Source organism: Topomyia yanbarensis, chromosome 2 (genome assembly GCF_030247195.1).
Source record: "Topomyia yanbarensis strain Yona2022 chromosome 2, ASM3024719v1, whole genome shotgun sequence".
NCBI lineage: Eukaryota > Metazoa > Arthropoda > Insecta > Diptera > Culicidae > Topomyia > Topomyia yanbarensis.
In genome coordinates this window covers 88,936,455-88,959,055 of record NC_080671.1, presented here as the reverse complement: position 1 = coordinate 88,959,055, position 22,601 = coordinate 88,936,455, and the positions used below count along the sequence as shown (strand labels likewise).

The 22,601-nt window shown below is 45.4% G+C and overlaps 1 protein-coding gene across 1 annotated transcript; it reads right to left on the bottom strand.

The window, feature by feature from the left end:
- Positions 1–20,697: 20,697 nt before the first annotated feature.
- On the bottom strand, positions 20,698–21,693 carry LOC131679578 (uncharacterized). The gene has a single exon (XM_058960316.1). It carries the CDS (start codon positions 21,691–21,693, stop codon positions 20,698–20,700), a length of 996 nt encoding a protein of 331 aa, XP_058816299.1.
- Between the last annotated feature and the right edge of the window lie 908 nt (positions 21,694–22,601).

Genomic DNA, 22,601 nt, shown 5'->3' with positions numbered 1-22,601 from the left:
TTTGTTAATTTTTTCAGATGATACTTGGAAGGACAATGTCCCGTAAATAAACCTGTGATTATACGTAAGTCTTTACGTTTTAGATCCATTAGTTTTTTGGCTCTCGGATACATGAATTTCTTAGCTTGTCGAGCGCCTTCTACGTTACGCTAGTCGTTTTGTAGTTGGTCTCTTGCCCAAGCCGAAAGTTCTAGTTTAATGGCACAGGTAGATATACCTAGAAATGGTTCTGGTCCAACAACCATGTTTGATGAACCACGCCTGGCTAATTCGTCGGCCACTTCGTTACCATAGATTCCTTGGTGGCCCAGAATATCATTACTATATTCCGAGCTGCCAGTCGTTGCAAAGATGTGATGCACTCCCAAACCAGTTTGCACTCACATTTTGACGACCTTAATGCCAACAGCCCTGCTTGGCTGTCCGAGAAGATTGTGATTTTTGCATGTCTGTAGTTTCGTTTCCTGCAGACCTCCGAGCAGGTGTATATTGCATGTACTTCTGCCTGGAAAACTGTAGGCCACTTTCCCATTGATATCGCTTCTTTAATTCTTGGTCCGTAGACTCCCGAGCCAGTCAGCTCACCCATTTTAGAACCATAGCATTATTATAGAATGATATTGTGCCTTGAGGCAGTATAGAAGCTCCTACATCCCACATCTGACGATCCACTATGTGGACCTCATATGAGATATCGAAGTTCGGTTTAGCCTCCATTTCATCTTGTTGTCTGTTGTCAAGACAGGGTTTAGTTTGAGTTCCTTTATTATACTCAGGTGACCATTTAAATCCCCATCAAATAGTGGTTTACTTTTTAGCACTCTCAGAGAGCCAAGTCTCGCCTCCTTCATCACTTGTTTGTGCAATGAGAGTAGATGAAGCATGGCTTCCATAGCTGTAGTGGGTGTTGATTTCATAGCGCCTGTGATAGAGAGACAGGCTAGCCTCTGAACTTTAGTTAGTTTAGCTTGGGCGGTCTTTTGCTTAACTCTGTGACACCACACAATGGAGGAATAAGTTAATAAGTGGTCTGGCGATGGTCGTGTAGGACCAGTAAGCCAACCTCGGTTTGAGACCCCAAGTTTTCCCGAAGAGTTTACTGCACGCCCACAGTGCTGTTGTTGCTTTATTAACGGCGTATGCCAGGTGCGAGTTCCAATGGTAAATGGTACAATGACCGTTTTTGCAGGGTTCACGTGATGAAGTTTAGGGCTAGATGAATCCGATCGCTTAGAACAGATTCATGTTTTCCCCTCACAATTAGGACAATGTTATCTGCATATCCAGCAATCTCGAAACCCATTTCAGTCAGACCATTGAGAAGATCGTCCACCACTAGTGACCAGAGCAGGGGTGATAGCACACCTCCTTGGGGACAACCTCTATTGGCTGTTATAGTTGCTTTCGTGTCTCTCAACGTTGCTGTGATCTCTCGGCTCTTGAGCATTGCAAGAATCCAGTCCTCTATCGGGTTTTCTACTTCTCTTTTTGCCAGGGCCTTGTATTATCAAAAGCACCCTCGATGTCAAGAAAGGCGCAAATTGCCATTTTTCCTTGAAATTGAGGGTTTTCTCAATAAGTGTCACTAAGGTATGTAGGGCTGTTTCCGTAGATTTGCCCTTTTGATATGCAAACTGGTACTTGTTTAGCGGAGCTTTTGATAAGTGCTCCGTTAGAATATAGTGGTCCAGCAGTTTTTCCATCAATTTTAGAAGTATTGATGTCAAACTAATAGGTCTAAAGGCCTTGGGTAGTGTCAGGTCTTTTTTACCCGTTTTTGGAATAAATATTACCCTAACTTCTCTCCAGCTTATAGGTGTGTGCCCAAGCATAAGACTGGATCGCAGGATGTTTAGTAGATCCGGAAGAATTATGTCTGCCGATTTTTGTAGAAATATTGTAAGAATGTTATCAGGGCCGGGGGATTTGTAGGGTTCGAAGGTGTTGATAGCCCATCTAATTAGAGATGGTGTGAAAATCTGACAGGTCAGTTTTTGTGATGCGTCACAAGCCCTGTTAGGACGGAGTCCATCACAATCCTAACCTGGCGAATTCTCGTCTTTCGCAACCGACCCAAGATAGTGGGTGTTCATTAAAACATCCAATGTTTCACTATTGCCAATTGTGAGAGAACCATCGCCTTTTTTCGCTTCCTCCCAAAGTGTTGCTAAATTTTCGTTCCACCAAGGAACATCACGACTTACAGACCTCGTTACAAGAGGACAACTGTCATTACAGGCGGTTATCATCCTCTTTTGTAGGTCGTTTGCCGCATTATCCAGATCTGTCGGAGATTGAATCTTACTCTGCGTTCTTTTTGATTGTTCCAGGTGTGAGCGGAATACACACCAATTTGTTTTCCTTATTTCCCTGTGTTTTTGCATTGTGAGTTGATTGGATTCTATGGCGAACATTATGTGTCTGTGATCCAACAGACTAGGTTCGTCAGAAACGTAAGGTCCAGTACTTCGCTCCTGACTGCGTTCATAAATGTAGGTACAACTCCCTTGTTACATATATTGATATCATTTGACGAAAGGTATTCTAGAAGATGATTGCGGTCAGTTTATTTTAGAGTTTCAAAGAATTTTGGTGCATATCAGGAGTCATGTTTTGAATTGAAGAGAGAAAGAGACAGAAAGGGAAATGAGGTTCCTTCTACAACGTTTTATCATAAAAAAAATTAAGTAATACTTTTGAACATGTTTATTTTATATATTTCTTTTTTAAAAATGTTGGGTTTGGCGCCTTCCATTCGATGGAACATAACTAGAACGAAACTTTTCAAGCTAAAACACACTAAGTAACACTCTTCCAAACGTACTATTTAATTAAGCTCAACCATTTTTCGCAAAAAGTTCGTATGAATCGTTTACTTATTCACTACTATGCGCTCTTAGGCCCCTTGGAAAACCCAAAGTTGAAGGAACTGGAGCCTATCTCGGAGCCTATATAGAAACTCAGTCTACCACGAGGGCGTTTTCCGCCAGTTTGTTAGCTGGGGAGTCACTGGAAACTTTGGGAACTCTATCAAATACGACCTCAACAATATTTTCTTCCGAGTGGGAGTCGGCAGTTTGTATTCCGGAACATATCTGGAAGAAACCGCTGTCCCACCGAGATTCGTCTTCGCCGTCACCTTATTCCTCGTCAGCATGAGCTCACTCTTTGCATCCTTGCCAGGGTGCATTTTTATTTTCATTTTTTTCGATGACATAATAATCCTCGTGGCAGTGGGGGGATCGACTATTCGAGTGAGGAAGATGACCTGAAGCAGCAGGATTCAACATAGCCGTCGCCAAGTGCTCGGTATCCCTCTGTTGCAAATCCCATCAATTAGCCACCAACAGACTGGTCAAACTCAGAGACGTACTTATCCTTTTCCGCCGGGCCATAAGACCTAACTTACACAAGAAAAGTAGGATTTGAAAGTTTCGTGTTCCACTCGTCAGTAACTGACACCAACTTACTACCAGTTAGGCGATATATCCAAACTGATACTAAAATTGGCACCAGTTAGACACTTCATACCAACAGTTCACACAACATGTGTGAACGCCTAAAGCAGCTGGCTTTAACCGAGGGATTTCTCTGTTAGTAAAGCACAGAAGCTCTGGGTCGCTGATGAGTATAGGGTATATGATGAGCCTGCGAATATGCAACATTTTTTGGAAAATGGTTTATTCAATTTATTTCTTCTTTGGGAGGAAATGTTGCATACTTGCAAGCGTTCAGCACTCATGTCAAAAGGCACTTCGTTTCTTTATAGTTGTCTGCGACTCAGAGCTTTTGTGCTTGGATAACCGTGAAATTCCTCGGTACAAGTCAGTGGTCAGGTGTTCACACATGTTGTGTGAACTGTTTCGATTTTGTGTCTAACTGGTGCCTGGTGTTAGTCTGGACATATCGCCCAACTGGCAGCAAGTAGGTGTGAGTTACTGACGAGTGGAACACGAAACTTTCAAATCTAACGTTTCAGAAATTATTTGTATCATTCTGGACCACTGTAGCACACATCCGAACCATCGGTGCCCGGCTTTCAACCTGTAACAGGAGAACTGCCCTGATCGTCGGTAGTGCGCAAAATCTTCTACGGTACTGAAACAACCAGCCACAATTTGTACGGATTTATGAGGATCCTTGCTCATCTGCACAATGGAACGATTCGGTCAGCTTCTAACCTCCTGCCGAGCACTTACGTCGAAGCAGCCTGAGGAAGCCAGCATTCTTCCGAATCCAGCCACGAGGTGCCAGAGTGCCCTTGAATCGCCGGCCAGTCGCCGAAGATCAACTATTAGAAACAGCTGTGATCGCCTATCGACGCGCCCGCCAGAAAGTGGCATCACTGGTCGCATCGGACCCAGCCACCTAACAGCCCACAATTGTACTTGTACTTCCCTGAACACGGCTTGAAATAAATTCCAAAAATATGGCATAAGTTTCCCAGAATTGGTATGCCTCCGAAGGACACCAACACCAACCTATCCATGTCGCTACGAGCACCAAATTTATTGAGGTCACTCACGCCACATTCATAGAGATGATGAACCAACAATTACAGATCCACATCCGACTCGATACTGACGCTCCCAAGCTGGAAGAACGAGTTGAAGTTGGGGCCTGCGAAACAGGAGCTGGCCTGGCCTTTCGCCTCCCCACAAGCTACTCCATTATCTCACCTGACATCAGTCTCGCGATTGCAAGGAGACCGGAGGGAATACCGACCATCATTCTGTCTAACTCTCTGCCGGTCATATCCGGTCCCTGGAAACGAGAACGTCACGCCACTCTTACATACAGGCTATAGAGGATATCTGCGATCCGTTGACCATGATGTCCGATCACAGCGGGAATAAGGAAGCGGACTCATTGGCAGTTTGCGGGAGAGAGGCCCGAAGATTGTTGACCAAATTGGTCCCATCGATTGATATCATCTCCCAGCTTAAGTCAAAAACCATGGTTCACTTCATTAGGCACTGGAGGAGCTAACTGTGTGTAATAAAATTACCTTTCTTATTTTCACTCGCAGTGAAATGCAGTGCCATCCAGTGAAGAATTTGTCGATTTCGTCCATGTACAATCGTCGATCAATACCACACAAACTTAAAGCACGCTGGTTCGACAACTAACAATTTGAAGCATGCACGTTTAGTAGGACTAGGTCAATCGAGCTTTGAAAAATTGGTTTTTGGCAATATTCTACACACTGTATGATATAGGAGGATCCGGGGCTATTAAGACAGTGGGGGTAATTCGGCCCCCCTCAATTTCTCAGAAAAGACTTTCTGACTATTGTAGATGTTCGGGGAACCGCTATTCTGAAACATTAATTTTGAGAGCTGAAGTTGATTCTTCGTTCTTTGTAGAAAGGAGATACAACGTTTTTCGTTGTTTTGCCATTCTCAAAACAAAAATCATTATAATGGAAAAACTGTGATTGAAGCAACAAATAAAAGTGAAAACATAAAAGGTAAGGGTTTTGGAAATCTTGAGGCTCTTATTTTATGAAATGATTTTGTTTGGGTGAAAACAGAGATAATTTCGAGACGCTCATCACTTTTGTGCGACATGAGCGTACGGGGCTATTCGGACCCCCTAGTCCGTCAACCACCGTTCAGCGGCTTGCACACGCCACAGCAAAGAAAATACATGGGCCGCTAATCGACAGCTGTGACATACCAGATTAAGTTTTTGTAATACATTTTTTTTGCTTCTTACGGAGTGTCTCTTGCAACTAATTCATAGGTGAACATAATATCATTGTAAAAAAATTAAAGAAATATGACGGTCTGAATTGTCCCGTAGGGAGGTGCGAATTACCGCTACATTGTAGAAGGATGGAAAAACGTAGAGGTTTGCAAATCGTCGCATAGCGCTGCCACTGAGTGGTGCAAATGAACATTTTATGGCACCAAAATGTAGCTGAGGTTTCAAACTTACAATTAGGACTTTTGACCGGTAACTTTTTTCACACCTATCCACCTAAAAGGGTGATTTGCTTAAGTAGGCCCGAATAGCCCCGGGTTCCCCTACGTTTCGAACAAATCAAACCACAAAGTATCACAAACAATGACTCTACACCGCAGTTCCATGCACGATTGATGACTGAAAGAAGACCTATGAATTATATAATGGCGTGATTCATCATCATAGGACCATTAGTACCCGCTAATTATATTATATATCATCAAAATGAAAAGCCCTTTCTCTACCATTATTATCGCACCTGTATGAAATAATTAATTATGAATTGAAAAATTGAAAAAAAAATGAATGAAGCTCACCCGAACGCGCTAATTTGCATCCATCGGACGGAAGCACTAAATGTGGAAGCCCTTTTCCTGCAATGAGGTATATATAGGGGTGTGTTCATTCGCTGGTTTTCAGCTGATTTAAGGGCTGGAAAAAAATAATTAAAAACTTTTAATTTTCTCCAGTTTCCAGTAACTAACTAGGTCCCGATTGGCTATACTCACCACATACGTGAATCATGAAAATGAATGAGTTTCCAGTCAATGAAACCGGGTGTCTAATTAACGCGTTAACTTTCAAAGCGCTTGATCGAACTGGAACAGGCTGTCGGGAAATTCGTTTTTTTTTTTCGAGCAACCGATGTGCTATCGGTCTTGTGCAATGTGCTGCGATGCAATTATTGGTTTTGGGTCAAATGGAATAAAAAGTTTAAGCATGGAAAATTCTCATAGTTTTTTAAGGTTCTTAGTTGAAGTCCAATATGGATCTGTTATCTTTAGATATCTACACACCAAAAAAATCTGAATTTTATCGTTGACGTAATTGCAAACATGACACAATTCAACAAACCGTAATTTACGAAATGACAGAACATTACCGTGTTCCATTTAATTTTACATGAAACATATACTTTACATGCGCAATGACTTAAAATTACACTTCCTACCATTCAGAACAAAAGCTATATGTGGAGTAAAATTACATGATTTACGAATTTAAACGTCATGTAAAATTAAAATCAAACGTAAAACTAAGTCATTTTTGATGCTCGTATATGTCATGGTCAGGAGACGTAAATTTACACTGTTTTTTCTAGGTGTGTAATATCTAATAGAATACATTATCACGTGTTTATAAAAAAACCTGTTTTAATCCACCTAGTGGTGCGATTGGGGCTTTCTCATCTATTGCATTCTTATTATACTTAGCAAAAAAGTATAATATTTAATGAGCTTAATCATCATGCGTTCAATGTTAACTTCATGTGATAATATTTTAAAAAGCTGGGTGAATGGTTTTGTATTGGGAGGGAGTGGGGCTAGTAGAGTGAGAGTGGAGGATGCGTAAGAAATCTTTTATCGTTTTTTTTATTTCGATTATAGTTTGTGGTCATTCGCCTCTTTTCAGGTTAGAAAAATATTTTTGGAAAAATTTCTAACCCTATGTAAGGGATTGGGAATCGAACTCAGGTAAGAGTGGTGAAGGGTTAGAGGGATGGTGGTGAGGGGGGGGGGGTAGGTTCCACACTCAACTGCATATTATACCTTCCATTTGATTGGTTTGAGACAATCGCTTCAGTCATCAACTAAGAACCGATGTGACTTTAGTTGCGGGATATGCCCGGAACCCGGGACATCCGGAATTGTCGATAGTGGACAATATATTCAAAGAATGTTTGAATGGTAATCAGTGATCTAAATCTGCGAATCAAAGTAATTTGGTGATCATTTCAATAGATTTTTAGCCTCTAAGGCAGTGGTTTTCAACCGGGGGTGAATTCACCCCCAGGGGTAAATCAGACTATTGTAGGGGGTGAATTATGCGGGATAAATTTAAACTTGTAATCCCAACATTGCCGTCGGAATTTTGTTTTTGTATATTGTTTCAGTGCGCCAAGAACTGAGATGCTTACTGAGAGTGCTTAAGAACAGGTTCCTAATTGGAAAATTATGGTTTTTATCCAATTAAAAATCATTTTTTTCTGAGAGGGTAAACAATTTTCAGAAAGGGATACATCATAATGATCAATATTCGGAAAGGGGTATATGGAACGAAAAAGGTTGAAAACCACTGCTCTAAGGTATTACGATTGTAACGGTTTATATGGGTAATTCCTTACTAACCAACCTGTACCTCGGAACCAATGTGGTCAAAGCTACTTTGATTGATCATTAGTGATCTAGACCCGCAAATCCAAGTAATGTTGCGCCCATTTTTAAATGTAAGTATTTCATCATTCGGACCTCATGGGGTTACCAGTTGATATGGGAATTTTCTGTATGACCGCACTCTTCGACCCGTAGCTCTGGAACCGGAAGCCCGATCAACTAAAAATTCAACTGCATATGGGAACGTTATACCGTTGAATTGTAACTAAGTTTGTGTAAATCGGTTCAGCTACCTCTGAGAAAATTTGGTGAGTTCAAACAATACGCACATACATACACATGGGGGCAACAGTGACAGGAGGACAGAGGTTCGTGGGCTTAAGGACCCCCCCCCCCTCTTGGGCCACTTCGAGTTTGGGAGTCTTGCTAGGATCGGGTGGGGCAAGTCAATGTTGGGCTCTGATAAACTTCTAGAAAAAGCTATATAAATCCAAAAGCAGCTCCGTCGAAGCGAGTGGGTGCCGCTTTAGCATAAAGCATCCTCACCCAACTGGAGTGCCAACTGGCACAGCAGGATCGATATTAGTAAGATCCTAGTTACGGCAAACTGGCGGCTGAACGCGGATGTGAACAAGGATTTGATCTAAATTTATCCACGGACCGACCCCCACACCAGTAATGATGGGTGACACTTCTCCGAAAAACGAGCGTATAACCATCTGGTTAAACCCCCTAATAAAAAAATTACAAATTACTTCTCCGAAACGGCGAGTGGGCTACTGGTACTGGCTGCCCCCTGTCCCAATAAAACTTTGGCAGGTCTGCAAGAACGTTCAAAACCCGGCACCTTAGTCGGTGGAAGTAGGCTCAGTTGAAGGCTCCTGACTAGCGCCGATCCGGCTCTGAACGCGGTACTCCATGAAGAACCGCGTTAACCCTTGCATGCGACCTCACTTCTCGCAAAGCTAATCATGGGATCATGTAGAAATGTTTACTTATTACGGGCGTAGATAGCGGCTTGGAGTTGGAACTCATAAAGCATGGATGAAGATAAAAATATCAAAAACGCAGAAAAAATACTGAAGACCACGGAGGGTTACCGGTCTTCTCGTTCTGTGAAAAGAGTAAGGCAAACACCAGGAGAGGAGAAGGAACCGAAGAAGCCTACGAAGATCGGTGAGAGACAGTGTTACCTCTCAGTCAGGCGGACTTCGACAATGCCCCTAGTCCCTGGTCAAGCCACGGGGACCGTCTGGGGTGAGCTCTCAACGGCCTCTTTTGCACAGGCGAGCTCGAGCGTGAGAGACGGAACTCTCAAGGTCGGCTATAGGGACACCAATCAGAAGGATAAGAATACGACTCAAATCAAACTTAACTTTATTACCTACAATGTGTGTTGTGTGTATTGGTGGCCGGCCGGCGGTGACTGGATCTGCTGCAGGTAGAAATTTTCCGATCGTCGGGTGCTGTGTGAATGGGGGTATCGATGGTAGCTCCGATGGTCGGCTTTTTGGGTGGATGAGCTCCGACTCGTTGGGCGTCCACCGTCGTCGGCGGAGTGGTTAATTATTACTGGGTCGGATGATCACCACCGTTTGCAGTAGGATTTGGTAGCGACCGAATGAAGCGCGCCAGGTAGTTTGGCTGGATTTGGTTTTCCACGTGCGACTTTCCCACGAAGGGGGGCGATGGCTGAGACCGGCGTGGTCGTTCCGACGACTTTGGTCACGTGCTGTCTCCTGGTTCTAGTCTTTCGCCAAGACTGCGCTTCTTCGACGAAGGTTTCGCAAAAGAAACCGAATGGGTCATGGTTAGAGGGAAATTGGCGGATGGTTTAAGTTTATACTACTACAAGGCGGTGAAGTTTTGCTACTGAGTCCTATCTAGTGGTGGGTTTTTTGACGTACCTGATTCCTTTTATAATTTTAGCTAGCTGTCCTTTTCCGTATTTGCCTTAATTAAAAGGTGTTTCAACACCGGGATTGCACTCAACTCTTTTCTTAAATTTTTCAGGTCTTATCGCTGAGTTGCCTTCGCGGTAAATTAGCCCAATGAATCGAATGACTCAGTAGCTACCTATCCTAAGCCAATTTCCTCTCTATTCTTCTCCTTTTCCCGAACTTCTCCGATTTTCCCCATTTTCCGGCAAATCAGCCAGTACATGTATGTGTTTTGTGTGTTAACTTAGGTATAATGCATAACAAATTTTGTTCTATGCTTTTTAAATGGACCGTTTGTCGCAGATATATTAGTGGAGTATTTTAACTTTTTCCTATAATTTATCACATTAAACATTAAGTAAACTTTACATATAATACCTTGACATACATTCAACTAAATTTTTATTCCATACATCGTACATATGTGTATATATATATATATAACTAATTTTTTATCATTCCGATTTTATGGCGGTCACTCACGGATCTGCGCTCATTTTAAGTGAACAGCAGTATGACCTGCACTTCTCTCACTCTCTTATCACTCACATCTTATCGCTGAATAGGGCAAAGTACCCAAACGGTAACAACAGCGAAACAGCCGATAAATGGAAAGTGATTGCGAACCGTATAAGGGAGGAGGAAAAAATAAAGAAAAAGATGAAAAAAGAGAAAGAAGACCTTCCGATGCGTCAATAGAGGTATAGGGGAGACGCTCTAGTCGTGACGTACGCTGCGATCCTCAAAAGGGCGAGAGAGGACCCCAGCTGAAGGAGCTGTTGGTGAACGTAGTAAGAACCAGGTGCACTCAGAAAGGTAAGACGCTGATCGAGTTGAAGAAAGAGCTCGGCTTATCCGTAACTTGTGGCAGAAGCGGTGGGAGGAGAAGCTAACGTGAGAGTTTTATTTCAGGAAGCAGTGGTCGAGTCCAAGAGTCTAGACAATATCACAACAGAAGACGAAGTGAGAAGCACGATAATAGAGCAATGTAATCTGGAGAAAGAGCAGATGTCAATCAGGTTGAACAAGTCGTACAGTGGCACACAGACAGCAGTGATACGCTTATCGCCATCCGCAGCCAACAAGCTTATGTCGACCAGTAAGATCAAAGTTGGATGGTCGGTGTGCTCGTTACGATTGATCCCTAGAGTCATTAGACAAGCGAACAGGTATTTCTGTGGGGAGAATCTACGTGACATTCTGCAGCGCGTTGCTGCTGGATAACATTAATTGGCGAGTTAGTGAGCAGTATACACGTAGTGACCATCAAGCGATTCACTACACCATTGGTCGGCGGAATTGCATTGTAACACGGAGAGTGTGGAATAGCGAGCGGAAGTGAAAAACATAGGATTTTGTAGAAGAACTTCGCGCTGACAGTGTCACTCCAATTCCGAGTGCCGATGAGCTGTCGGAAACATTAGCGCAGACGTGTGACGTATCAATGCCGAGGAACTGCCGACGTCCGGTGTATTGGTTGAACGAAAGATTCAGCATCCTCCGTGCTACCTGTGTAAAAGCCAGAAGACACGTTCAGAGTTCGAGATCTGAGACAGTCACAGAAGAGTGTAAGGTCACATTCCGGGTGGTTAGGATCGCCTTTAAACACTGTGCTGTGCAGATACGTAGACGCTAACCCGTGGGGAAATGCTTACCGTGTCGTGATGGCCAAGATCAAGGGTCCAACGACGCTAGTTGAAATGTGAGCTGACAAATTGAAAAGCATTGTGGAAGGTCTTTTTCCGAAGCACGACCCAACCGCATGGTCACCTACACCGTACGTCGATGAAGACGATGGAAATCATGGTGACTTGGATGCTCACCTTTCACTCCTCTGCCACACCACGAGGTATCAATAGCGAAGTCCCAACATACTACTCTACGACCCTCCCATCTAGGCATGAGGCAGTCCATATATACGCCTATTCACTCACTCTTCTGCCTTGCTTCGGGGTGGCTGGGTTTACCCCTTACGCGTTTGCCAGTCGCTGCGCCAAACCTGCCTCAGCATGAACAGACTCTTTTTCGCGCTCAGCCCTTTCCGCTCCAACTAATTAATCACTATTTAGTCGTGCCCGTCGTCTGTTTCTCGGTGCGCCAGATTCTCTGTAGCCTGCAGACAATCTGGGTGGTTGCAATCGAGACTGCGTTCCACTTCTCCACCGCTTGACACATCCGCTGAATAAGGGTATCAGGGGTTGAGTCCCTGCCACAGACGTCAAGCATTGCTCTCCTTTCGGCGTCGAAGCGAGGAAATACGAACAGTATGAGCTCGGCAGTTTCGTCAACCCCTGGGCAGTCAGGGCAGACGTGGACCTCCGCGTGCCCGAACCTGTGGAGGTACTGTCGGAAGCAGCCACAGCCTGACAGGAATTGTATCAGATGGAAGTGAACTTCCCCATGGGGTCTACCCACCCTGCTCGATATGTTAGGTATCAGCCGATGGGTCCACCTACCTTTCGAGGAGTTATCCCACTCACGCTGCCATCTGGCGACCGAAGCCACTCTGGTGCGCTCGCGGGCTCCTCTAGTGCCACGCAGCTCAAAGCACTCCTCATCTTCCCGGATGACCAGCCCGACTGGCATCATGCTCGCTATAACGCAGGATGCATTGTGTGATACCGTGCGGTAAGCAGATATCAACCTGAGGCACATCACGCGGTAGGTGCTCTTCAGTTTCTGTAGGTCAGTGCTCTTGACCATGAGGATAGATACGGTTCGTTTGGGACCAAAACGTCGGATAAAGACAAAATAGTTTGTTTTTGCTTAAAAATTAGACTGCAAAGCCATACACCTAACCTAAAAATTGGAAACAGTCGACTCCAGTTCAAAGATAGATACGGCAACGCCTGCCAGTAGCCTACGTCTACTGGCGCATACCTTTGAGCTGTTGGACATCATCCTCGATAATGCCGCAAGAGCAGTCGACGCTCTCGTGCATGTTTAGTCGACATGGCTGCCAAAGGTCAGCTTGTCGTATATAATGACTCCGAGAGGCTTCAGACTCCGCTGTGAAGTGATTGCGACTTCTCCCATATGGATAACTGCATGTTGTGCCGACTTGCGGTTGTTGACGATAACCACCTCCGTCTTATCCTGAGCGAGCTCCAGGCCTCTCGCGCTCATCCATTCCGCCACCGTGTTTATCGCGTGTTCTGCGGTTAGTTCTTCCTCGGGAATTGACTCCCCATAGACCTCCAAGGTTACGTCGTCGGCAAAGCCGACGATCTTGTCTCCGGGAGGGAACTTTAGTCTCAGAACCCCGTCATACATGAGGTTCCATAGCACCGGGCCTAGGATCGAGCCCTGCGGGACTCCGACGGTAATCGGAACCCTTTTCTGACTGGCATCGGTCTCGTGTAGCAGTACGCGGTTTTGGAAGTAACTTCCGGTACAGACCCATCGGTAGGCTAAGCCTTGTAACGAGAGCGCGATGGCATCCCAGCTTGCGCTGTTGAATGCGTTCTTCACGTCAAGTGTCACTAACGCACAGTATCGAATGCCTCGCCTTTTCCGTTGGATCGCTATCTCGGCAGTATTTATCACTGAGTTGAGAGCGTCCACTGTGGACTTACCCTTCCGAAAGCCAAACTGGTTGCTTGACAGGCTGTCCGTACCTTCCGCGTACGGGGATAGCCTGTTGAAGATAATCCTCTCAAGCAGTTTGCCAGTCGTGTCGATCAGACAGATTGGTGTGTACGCCGATGGGTCGCCTGGCGGCTTCCCGGGCTTCGGCAACAGTACCAATTTCTGCCTTTTCCATCTATCGTGGAAGCGGCACTCATCAAGGCATCTCTGCATAGCTAGCCTGAACATGTTCGGGTTCACTATGATCGCTGCCTTGAGAGCGCTGTTTGGAACTCCATCCGGCTTTGGAGCTTTGTTCATTGCTAGGGATTTAGCCACTGTGAGTAGTTCTTCATTCGTCACCGGAGCCACCGTTTCGGCCGTGCCCGCACTATCTGGTTGTGCAGGTGGCTAGGGCTTGTGGCTCGAGACGGGAAGAGTACTTCGATAATCGTCGCCAACCGGTCCGGAGACCGTTCTGGGGGTGAAGAGCCCCCTTTGATCTTGGCCATCACAATCCTGTAGGCGTCACCCCACGGATTCGCGTTGGCACTCTCACACAGGTTGTCGAAACACGCTCTCTTGCTGCTTTTAATGGCCTTGTTAAGGGCCAATTTCGCAACTGGAAACACTTCACGGCGGTTCTCTCTTGCATCCTCGGTGCGAGCTCTTTGCATCCTACGTCTAGCTCTGAGGCAGGCTGACCGTAGAGCTGCAATCTCGGCACTCCAGCATACCGGGCATCTGCCGTTTCTTGGCAGTGTTTTGCTCGGCATAGTGGCGTCGCACGCGCGTGGTAGGTCAGCTACCAGCGCATCCCCGCTTAGACTGTTGGTGTTGGCCTCCAGTCCCAGGGCCGCGGTGAAAGCTTCACTGTCGAAGTGATTGGACTTCCACCCGCGTACCTGACAGGGATCTCCCACCCTCGGATGCTGCACACAATAGTTGATCCTTAAGCGGATTGCTAAGTGATCGCTATGGGTGTAGCCTTCGTCTACCCAGACTCGGGCTGGCAAATGTTACGTCAATCCACGCCTCCACCCCGTTTCTACGGAATGTGCTAGCGGAGCCATTATTAGCTAGCACAGTATCGAGTTTCGCAAGCACCTCCATTAGCGCTTGACCCCTGCTATTTGTACAGCGGCTGCCCCACTCCACTGCCCAAGCGTTAAAATCTTCCGCTATGACTACCGGTTTCCGGCCCACTAGGTCTGACGAGAGCCTGTCGATCATCTGGTTGAACTGTTCTATTGGCCACCTTGGTGGGGCGTAGCAGCTGCAATAGAACACACCATTGGCAATCGCCACACCCTCGGCGGAGGAGTGTATTACCTCTTGAACCGGGAACCGTCCCGTTGTACAGATTGCCACCATTCCAGACCCGTCCGACACCCAATTGCCGTTGCCGGCAGGGATGTTGTACGGGTCTGATAGGAGGGCGACATCTGTCCTCGACTCCGAGACCGACTGCCACAGCAGCTGTTGGGCTGCTGCACAATGGTTAACATTTAGCTGTGTGACGTTCACGGCTTCTTCTTATTTATCTCACCGAAGGGACACGAAGGTCCGCCCATAGCATGTTTATGGGCTTGCTTCTTAGCGGTGCAGATAAGGCACTTGTGCGCCTTAGTGCAACCCCGCTCTTTATGCTCCTCCTCGCCGCAGCGACGACATAGTTTGCTCCTGTCAATGCCCTTGCACTCGTAGGATTTGTGGCCGGACTCAAGGCACCGATAGCACCTATCCACTGAAGGCGGCTGGGGTATGCTAATTGGGCATACCGACCAGCCGATCTTCAGCTTACCTTTCTCGGTTACCTTTCTGGCATCCGCCTTCAGTAGCCTGAGGTAGGCTACTTGGGTGCCAGAGGGTCCCCCTCTAAAACGCACAGAGGCCCGTTCGATTGTCACGTCGCATTACTCCTTGATGGCAGTGACGACATCTTCTGCGGTCGTGAACTCGTCCAGATGCTTGCACTGGAGAGTCATTTCCGCCCCTTGCGACCTGACCTGGGCGCCTTCACCAAGGACCTCTTGGGCAAAGGCCTTGTACACCGCACTAGATTGTGCGCCTCGTTTCAGCACCAGAAGCATTTCTCCTGTGTTGGTGCGTCTCACGCTACGCACATCTTGTCCAAGGGCCGAAAGGCTTTCGGCCGCCTTCATCGACTTTAGGACGTCGGCGTATTTGTCCTTGTCGGTTTTTAACCACAAGGCCTCGCCTCTGTCCTTGGCCTTCTTCGCAGGCCGCGGTACCTCCGGTGTCGGTGCCGGCTTCTTCTTGGTCACCAGCGTCCAGGGGTTTACGCTCCCTGCCCCGGTTGCGCCGGGTTGCTGGTACCACCGCTCTGCCCAGCGAGGTCACTCTCGCCCTCGCTCACCTCGACCAAACGGCGTTTGGCCTTAACGGTTGCACGCCGTGTAGTGTCGGTTTTTGCACCCTCGCCTGGCAACTTCCTAGGGCGCTTCGCGTTCGACGCCGTCTTGCGACTGCCCTTGCCTTTGCCCTTCGAGGGGAACTCGGCCGCCGCTTCGAGCGACTTGGCTGCTCCATAGAAGGTGAAGCCCCCTGTCTGGGTACCTATGTCGACCCTCTCTCTTCCCTCCCTCTTGGAGACCACTGTCTGGGTTTCTCTTTCGGACTTCTCCCGACATTCCACCCTCTTGGCATGAGCCTGCTGTTCCTGTCTTGCGACATGAACAGCTTTCCGGAGGCTCTGCTTCAGCTCCTTGCTTATATTTTGCTTTGCGCTAGTGAACTAGATTATTGAATCGAGCTGCTCCACCACTTTGCGCATCGCGGATAGTGGCCCGTCCAGCGCGTTGGTAGGGCTATTTTCTACCACTGCTGAGGGGTCACTGGTGCTATCAGATGCAGCACTCGTCGCTCCACTACTCTCCCCACGGGGGGAGACCTCGCCAAACCACCTCCGTTTACTTTACTTGTTTTGTTTTTGTACATCTCCATATAAGTACCCAAGAGTTGACGAGAATAAATGTCCGCCACGCCAGAGCTCCGCAGTAACGTGGTAAGGGACGCTTACTGTGGGGGTTGCCCAGGTACCCCACAGGCTCCGTTAGCGATCGAGCATCTTTTTCACCCCCTCGATCACCCCTTGGCACGGGTCGCTTCACGCCTTGGAATTGGGGTTATGACCTATCTTGCTTTACGTGGTGACCGCGGCCCAGACCATCACAACCATCCTCCTTTACCAGGGCTTTGGACCTGTAGCTCTGGTTCTCAATAGTTCCAGGTACGTATGTTATTACAGACCTGCTACTATTGAGATCCGTCATTTGCTAGCGGACATCTGACTATAGAAGTTGCTGTAAACATTACATATCGTTGCTCAGCAACTGAAAATCAGATAAACAATTTGACTGGGAAGTGTTGCAGGAGAAATTATTTTGTGGTTCGCATCGAGGGGTAACTCAATGTGCTAGTAACTGGCGATAAATATCTCGGGCACTTTTTTTTCGCCGAATTTCATTAAGTTTCAGGTCGTGTCGTTGGTTCGTTAGTAGTACTATCTAAGTTCAAAAAAACAAGTTGAATTAAAAAAATATTCAAGGTTGGTGGAGTTATTGCCTATCCCCCGAAGCGTGTTTTTTATGGCAGAGGTTTGCGGTGAACGCTCTGCAAGCCGAACCACTCAACAGAAATAAAAAAGTAAAAAGATTATTGAAGAAAAATGTATTGTGGTGTACTTGAACGGATCGGTTTCCCAATAAAAAAACTTCCTGCTAAAAACATGTTGACCAAAAAATTAAGGTTTTTGGTGTGCAAAATTTTAAACAAATATTCTTTAGGTTAGGTGTATGGCTTTGCAGTCTAATTTTTAAGCAAAAACAAACTATTTTTTCTTTTGGATGAAGACAAAATAGTTTGTTTTTGCTTAAAAATTAGACTGCAAAGCCATACACCTAACCTAAAAATTGGAAACAGTCGACTCCAGTTCACAAATATTCTTTGCAAAGAATCAAAAAACTTTGGATGAAATAGGAACCGTTCAAGAACACGAGAATATAAATACAAACAATTCAAATAAAGTTTGATGAAGATCGGATGAATAGTTTTTGAGATATCACGTTCACCACAACGGTACTTTTCATAAAACTTAGCTCCGAGAAGTTTAAAGTTTTGTGTTAACCTTATTCACGGAAGAACCAGCGCGCTGCGAACGGCTGTAGTTTGATATCTGGTGCTCCAATCTGGATGAAATTTCGCACAGATATTTTCAAAAGCATGTACTTTCGTAATACTCAATAATTTATTTTTTTTCGATTATTTGAGTTCCAACTTTGTATATAACCCCTTAATAAATTGTGATATTGAGCTTGAGTTTGTGCGAACACTCCGTTCTTGATCCGGACTAGCTGAAATTGCACAGAGAATCAATAAAAGATAATGCCTTGAAGTAACAAATCATCCGTGTAACTCCTGGTAATCCGAAGTTGTTTATTGATCAGTGCCGGCGCCGGCAAGGCCCACACGTATATCACAGAAGAAAAGGGAAGGATTGATAGTCCGACACCTGTTAGAGGCCGTATATACTACTGTGCACTCCACAAGTATCACGGGAGGGAGGAAATTGTTAGAAATGATACGGATTTGAAATTGTACTGAAGTTCACGCGCGATTTAACATGTCAGAAGTGTCATTTGGTGCCTAAAAACGTTTTAGGAATATCGTAATGGCGAATAGTAAGAAATATGCCTTATTTTAATATAATAAATATCCGAATCTTCTTTACGACTTAACAAGAATCTTCAAATGAACATCTTGTGAATTCCATCAGAATCTTAAACAGGAAAACGTAGAAATACGGATAAAAATTGCTTTGGAATGCTGTGATAGATCCTATCGGAATGCTGAGAATCCCCATCCCGATCTAAAAAAAGATTGAAGCAAAATCCTGGGAAGGGTTATATCAGAAACATATCTTCTGAATCTATTCCGCCTTTGGAGTGACCGAACTCGGTCAAATGACAATGTTCAAAAGAATTTCGGCACTTTCTTGGTGAGGAGATTCCCCCAAATCTCATTCCCTTTCGCACAGGCTTGCTTGAAAGGTCGTATGCTACAGAAATATAAAAATTGAGAAATTATTTAGCACGCATTTTAACTTGTAGTGAATTTTCTTTAATCATGAATTGAGATGAAAAACACTCCACTCTACTTCATTTAGCCCATGAACAACTTTTCGATTGCAAACGAAAACTCCACAAGATTTTGCTACGCTACGTTTGATGTAAATTTGTCTACCCCCAAGCAGAAAGCATCCATTGTGAGGTTCATTCAATCCTAAACAGCTTAGAAACGACACGAAACGGAGCCCCTTCGGAACATGCTCAATAGGAAACACATTTTTCCATTTAGTCCTGTTCGGAGGTGTAGATAAATGTCGTCTGATAGAGCACAGCCCGAAACATCCAAATTGGCATTCAAATTAATGTGTAATGAATATATATCACAAACCACTTATCAAATCAAGCCGGGAAATGAAAGAGGGCAGAGTGTGAATGGCCAAAAGCAGAAGGGAAATAATTGAATAGAAATAAATATCTCGAACGACACTTCGGATTTCATGCGGCGGCGAAGGGGAAAACCCCAATCATTCTTTTGTGTTGTTTCTTTCGCCCTCGCAGCACGGGGCCATGCAGTTTTCCCTCCCACCATTCTTCATCCGGACACCAAAATTCAATATAAATCCCGGAGCAAAACCCAATCTTTTCTTCATCTTATTTTCCACTTTTACAAATTAATGCATTATGCATGAGGCTGCACACTATTATACGCCCTCGGCTGTTGTTCTGCTACGACGAAACGTCGGCTGGAAAATCGAAGCAACTTGCATGAAACGATGCTTTCTCCGAACTTCTATGAGCTGCTACCAGCAGCAGCAGAGGCAAGAAGTTTCTACCCCATGCTTTTAGCATGTTCTGTTTCGAGGTTTTCAATTCGCTGGTCATGTTCAGTCAGTTTATATTTTGCCTTTTCTTCCTTTTCATTTTATTCGTTATCTTGACAACGCATACAAACGATGATTTGACCTTTGAAGCAACATACTGAGTTTTCATAATGTTGGATTTCGAACTAAGAATTGGTCGATCTAAGTGTCAGGAACAACTATTAATTTATTTGCTCTGCTTCCTATCAGAATGATACAGAGGTTTGATGCGAAGATATAGGTAGGTTTATTGCAACTGAACTGGACTGGCTATGATACACTAGTTTTATCGTATGTACAGACAGCAAGAAAACGTAATAAAAAAGCCTATTCTAATCTCTCTTTCACACTATCAGATGGATAGGTGATAAGGAGAGCTACTGATTGTGCGGCTGATCGAGCGAGATCAGATGTGTTTGGCATTGTACTAATTGGGGATGTTCAATTAATTTATGTAATTCATTTCACTTAACATAGCCGGCCACCGTTGAAAAGTTCAATCAAGCTTTTCAACCTATTTCTAACTCTACATGAACTTATTGAAAGGAATAGCTAACTAGTTCTATTTTGTTACATATTTTTAATTCACACCACATTCGGCTTATTTGGGTTTGGTAGGATGCAATACGAATACGTCGCACGTGCTTTTTCGGATTGTTGGCATGCTGATATCAACCGTCGGTCAATCTGCTGACTGCTGTTGTTCATCACGGCGTTCGATTGAAGGGTACGTCGCATACTCGCTTTGCGGTTTGGGTCTGGATCTTTTCGATGATTAGCTGAGTTTCTGCCTTCTGGTGATGGGCTTCTGACGTCGTGGACGAATTTTTGTATGGTTGTACCTCGAAGCGAAGAATTGATGTAGTATCCAATGGTAGAAAAGTGTAAACCGGAACAACTCACCTGACAGAAAAATTGCTGCGCCTGACGAAATCCATTGAACGATGTAATCTGCAGGGAGTGTTCGCTGGAACAGTTGATGGGTGGATACACATCAAGCCCAGTGGGTGGTAGCATCATCGAAATTCCAGATAGAGTTGCTCACAATGCCAGTGATCGAAGGAATTTATGGTTGAGTATAACAAAAGCGTTAGTTTAAGATACTAAATTTTAACATGCAGATGCGGTGCCGGAATGGCAATACTTATGATACATAGAGTTAGGTATTGGAGAGAACATTATCACCCCCAGTAGTCGCTGGGCGTTCAATAGGTAGCACGCAAATATTAGATATTGCGCGCCGGAATTCGCCATCCTTGGTCTTCACCGTGACCACTCGTACGTTTCCATCATCGCTACGGTAGATTTGAGTGATGCGACCGTAACGCCATTTGAGGGAAGGAAGGTTGTCCTCCTTCACAAGCACCATCGTTCCGATGGTAATGTTGTCGCTCTGAAACGTCCATTTTGTACGTGGGAGCAGGCCAGAGAGGTAGTCGGTGCTCCAACGCTTCCAGATGCGTCGTACAAACTCCTGGTTTTGCTGGTAGCGATCCAGACGGTTTGTTGGAATTGCTTCATACGATGGTTCCGCCGTGGCCACAAGGGGACGATGAACAAGGAAATGACCCGGCGTAAGAATTTCCAAATCTTCGGGTTCCGATGACAGTTGGGTTAGCGGCCTCGAGTTTAGACAGCCTTCGATCTGTGTGATGAGCGTCTCAAGGTCATCTTTGAGTAGGACGGATGTACCAATCGAAGCCTTCATGTGTTTCTTGAACGACTTTACGGCAGCTTCCCAGAGTCCCCCGAAGTTTGGGGATCGCGGAGGGATAAATTTGAACTGGATGCCTTCTTCGCTACAATGGGAGCTGATAGTGTGCTGATGTTGTTGAGAGTTGAACTGCTTACAGAGATCTCCTAGCACGCGAGATGCTCCAACGAAATTTTTTGCATTATCGCATTCGATTACTGCTGGTTTGCCACGGCGTGCGACAAACCGCTTCAAGGCTGATATGAATGCGTTGGTAGAAAGGTCAGCCACCAAATCTATATGTACAGCCTTTGTTACGAGACACACAAAGATAACAACGTAGCTTTTGATTGGTGGTGATTTTCGGTTGTTGTGGCGATAGAAGAAGGGCCCACAAAGGTCAACTCCGGTATTCAAAAACGGATAGGTTGGAGTCACACGTTCAGTAGGCAAATCTCCCATCAGTTGTTCTAGGATAGTAGGTTTGCAGCGAAAGCATTTCACACATCGATGTACAGCTTTCCGGGCCGCGTTGCGTGCTCGTAAGGGCTAGAACCTTTCTCGCATTGCTGCAATTAGCAATTGCGGGCCAGCATGAAGTAGTTTCTCGTGGTAATGGACCACGACCAACTCTGTAAACGGATGGTTCGACGAAAGAATCATGGGATGTTTTCGGTCTTCAGCAACGGGTGCGTGTCTGAGCCGGCCACCAACCCGTAAGATGTTGTCTCGGAGGATCGGTGCTAGCATCTTCAGCCTGGAGCCAGGTTTCAGTTGTCCAGTAGCGGTTATGGCTTTTATATCTTCTGCGAAAGTTTCCTGCTGAGCTATTCGAACTAGTACCTTTATCGCTTCATTGATTTCCATCGTTTGCAGAAAACCAGACCTCCGATTTGTGCGATTTTGCGGGATGCAGTTGTGGTAAAATCGAAGCAAATTTGCCACGAGACGAATAAGAGCGTTAAATGACGAGCGTAGACTAAAAATGAAGCTGGGTTCCTTTACTTGGACCGCCAGAGACAACGATTTTTCTTCTAAATATTCTGACGGAAAGTTTTCGTTGATTGTACGAACGAAAGGTGGTCTGAAGCGTTCGGTCTGGCTGAGCCACGGAGGGCCTTCCCACCAAACAGTAGTTTCTTTTAGTTGACTTGGCAACATGCCACGAGAGATGACGTCTGCGGGGTTTTCAATGCCGGGGACGTGGGCCCAGATTCCGTTGTTTGTAATATGTTGGATCTCAGAGACCCGGTTAGCAACGAAGGTTTTCCACCGGGACGGGTTTGCTGATAACCAATGCAGCACGATCATCGAATCGGTCCAGAAAAAAACTCTTCACTTCCATTTTTAAGCTCTCCTTAACTTTCTGG

Bases quoted from the DNA above. Each gene is read 5' to 3' on its own strand.
- LOC131679578 (XM_058960316.1), bottom strand. From the start codon at position 21,693: ATGGGAGATTTGCCTACTGAACGTGTGACTCCAACCTATCCGTTTTTG.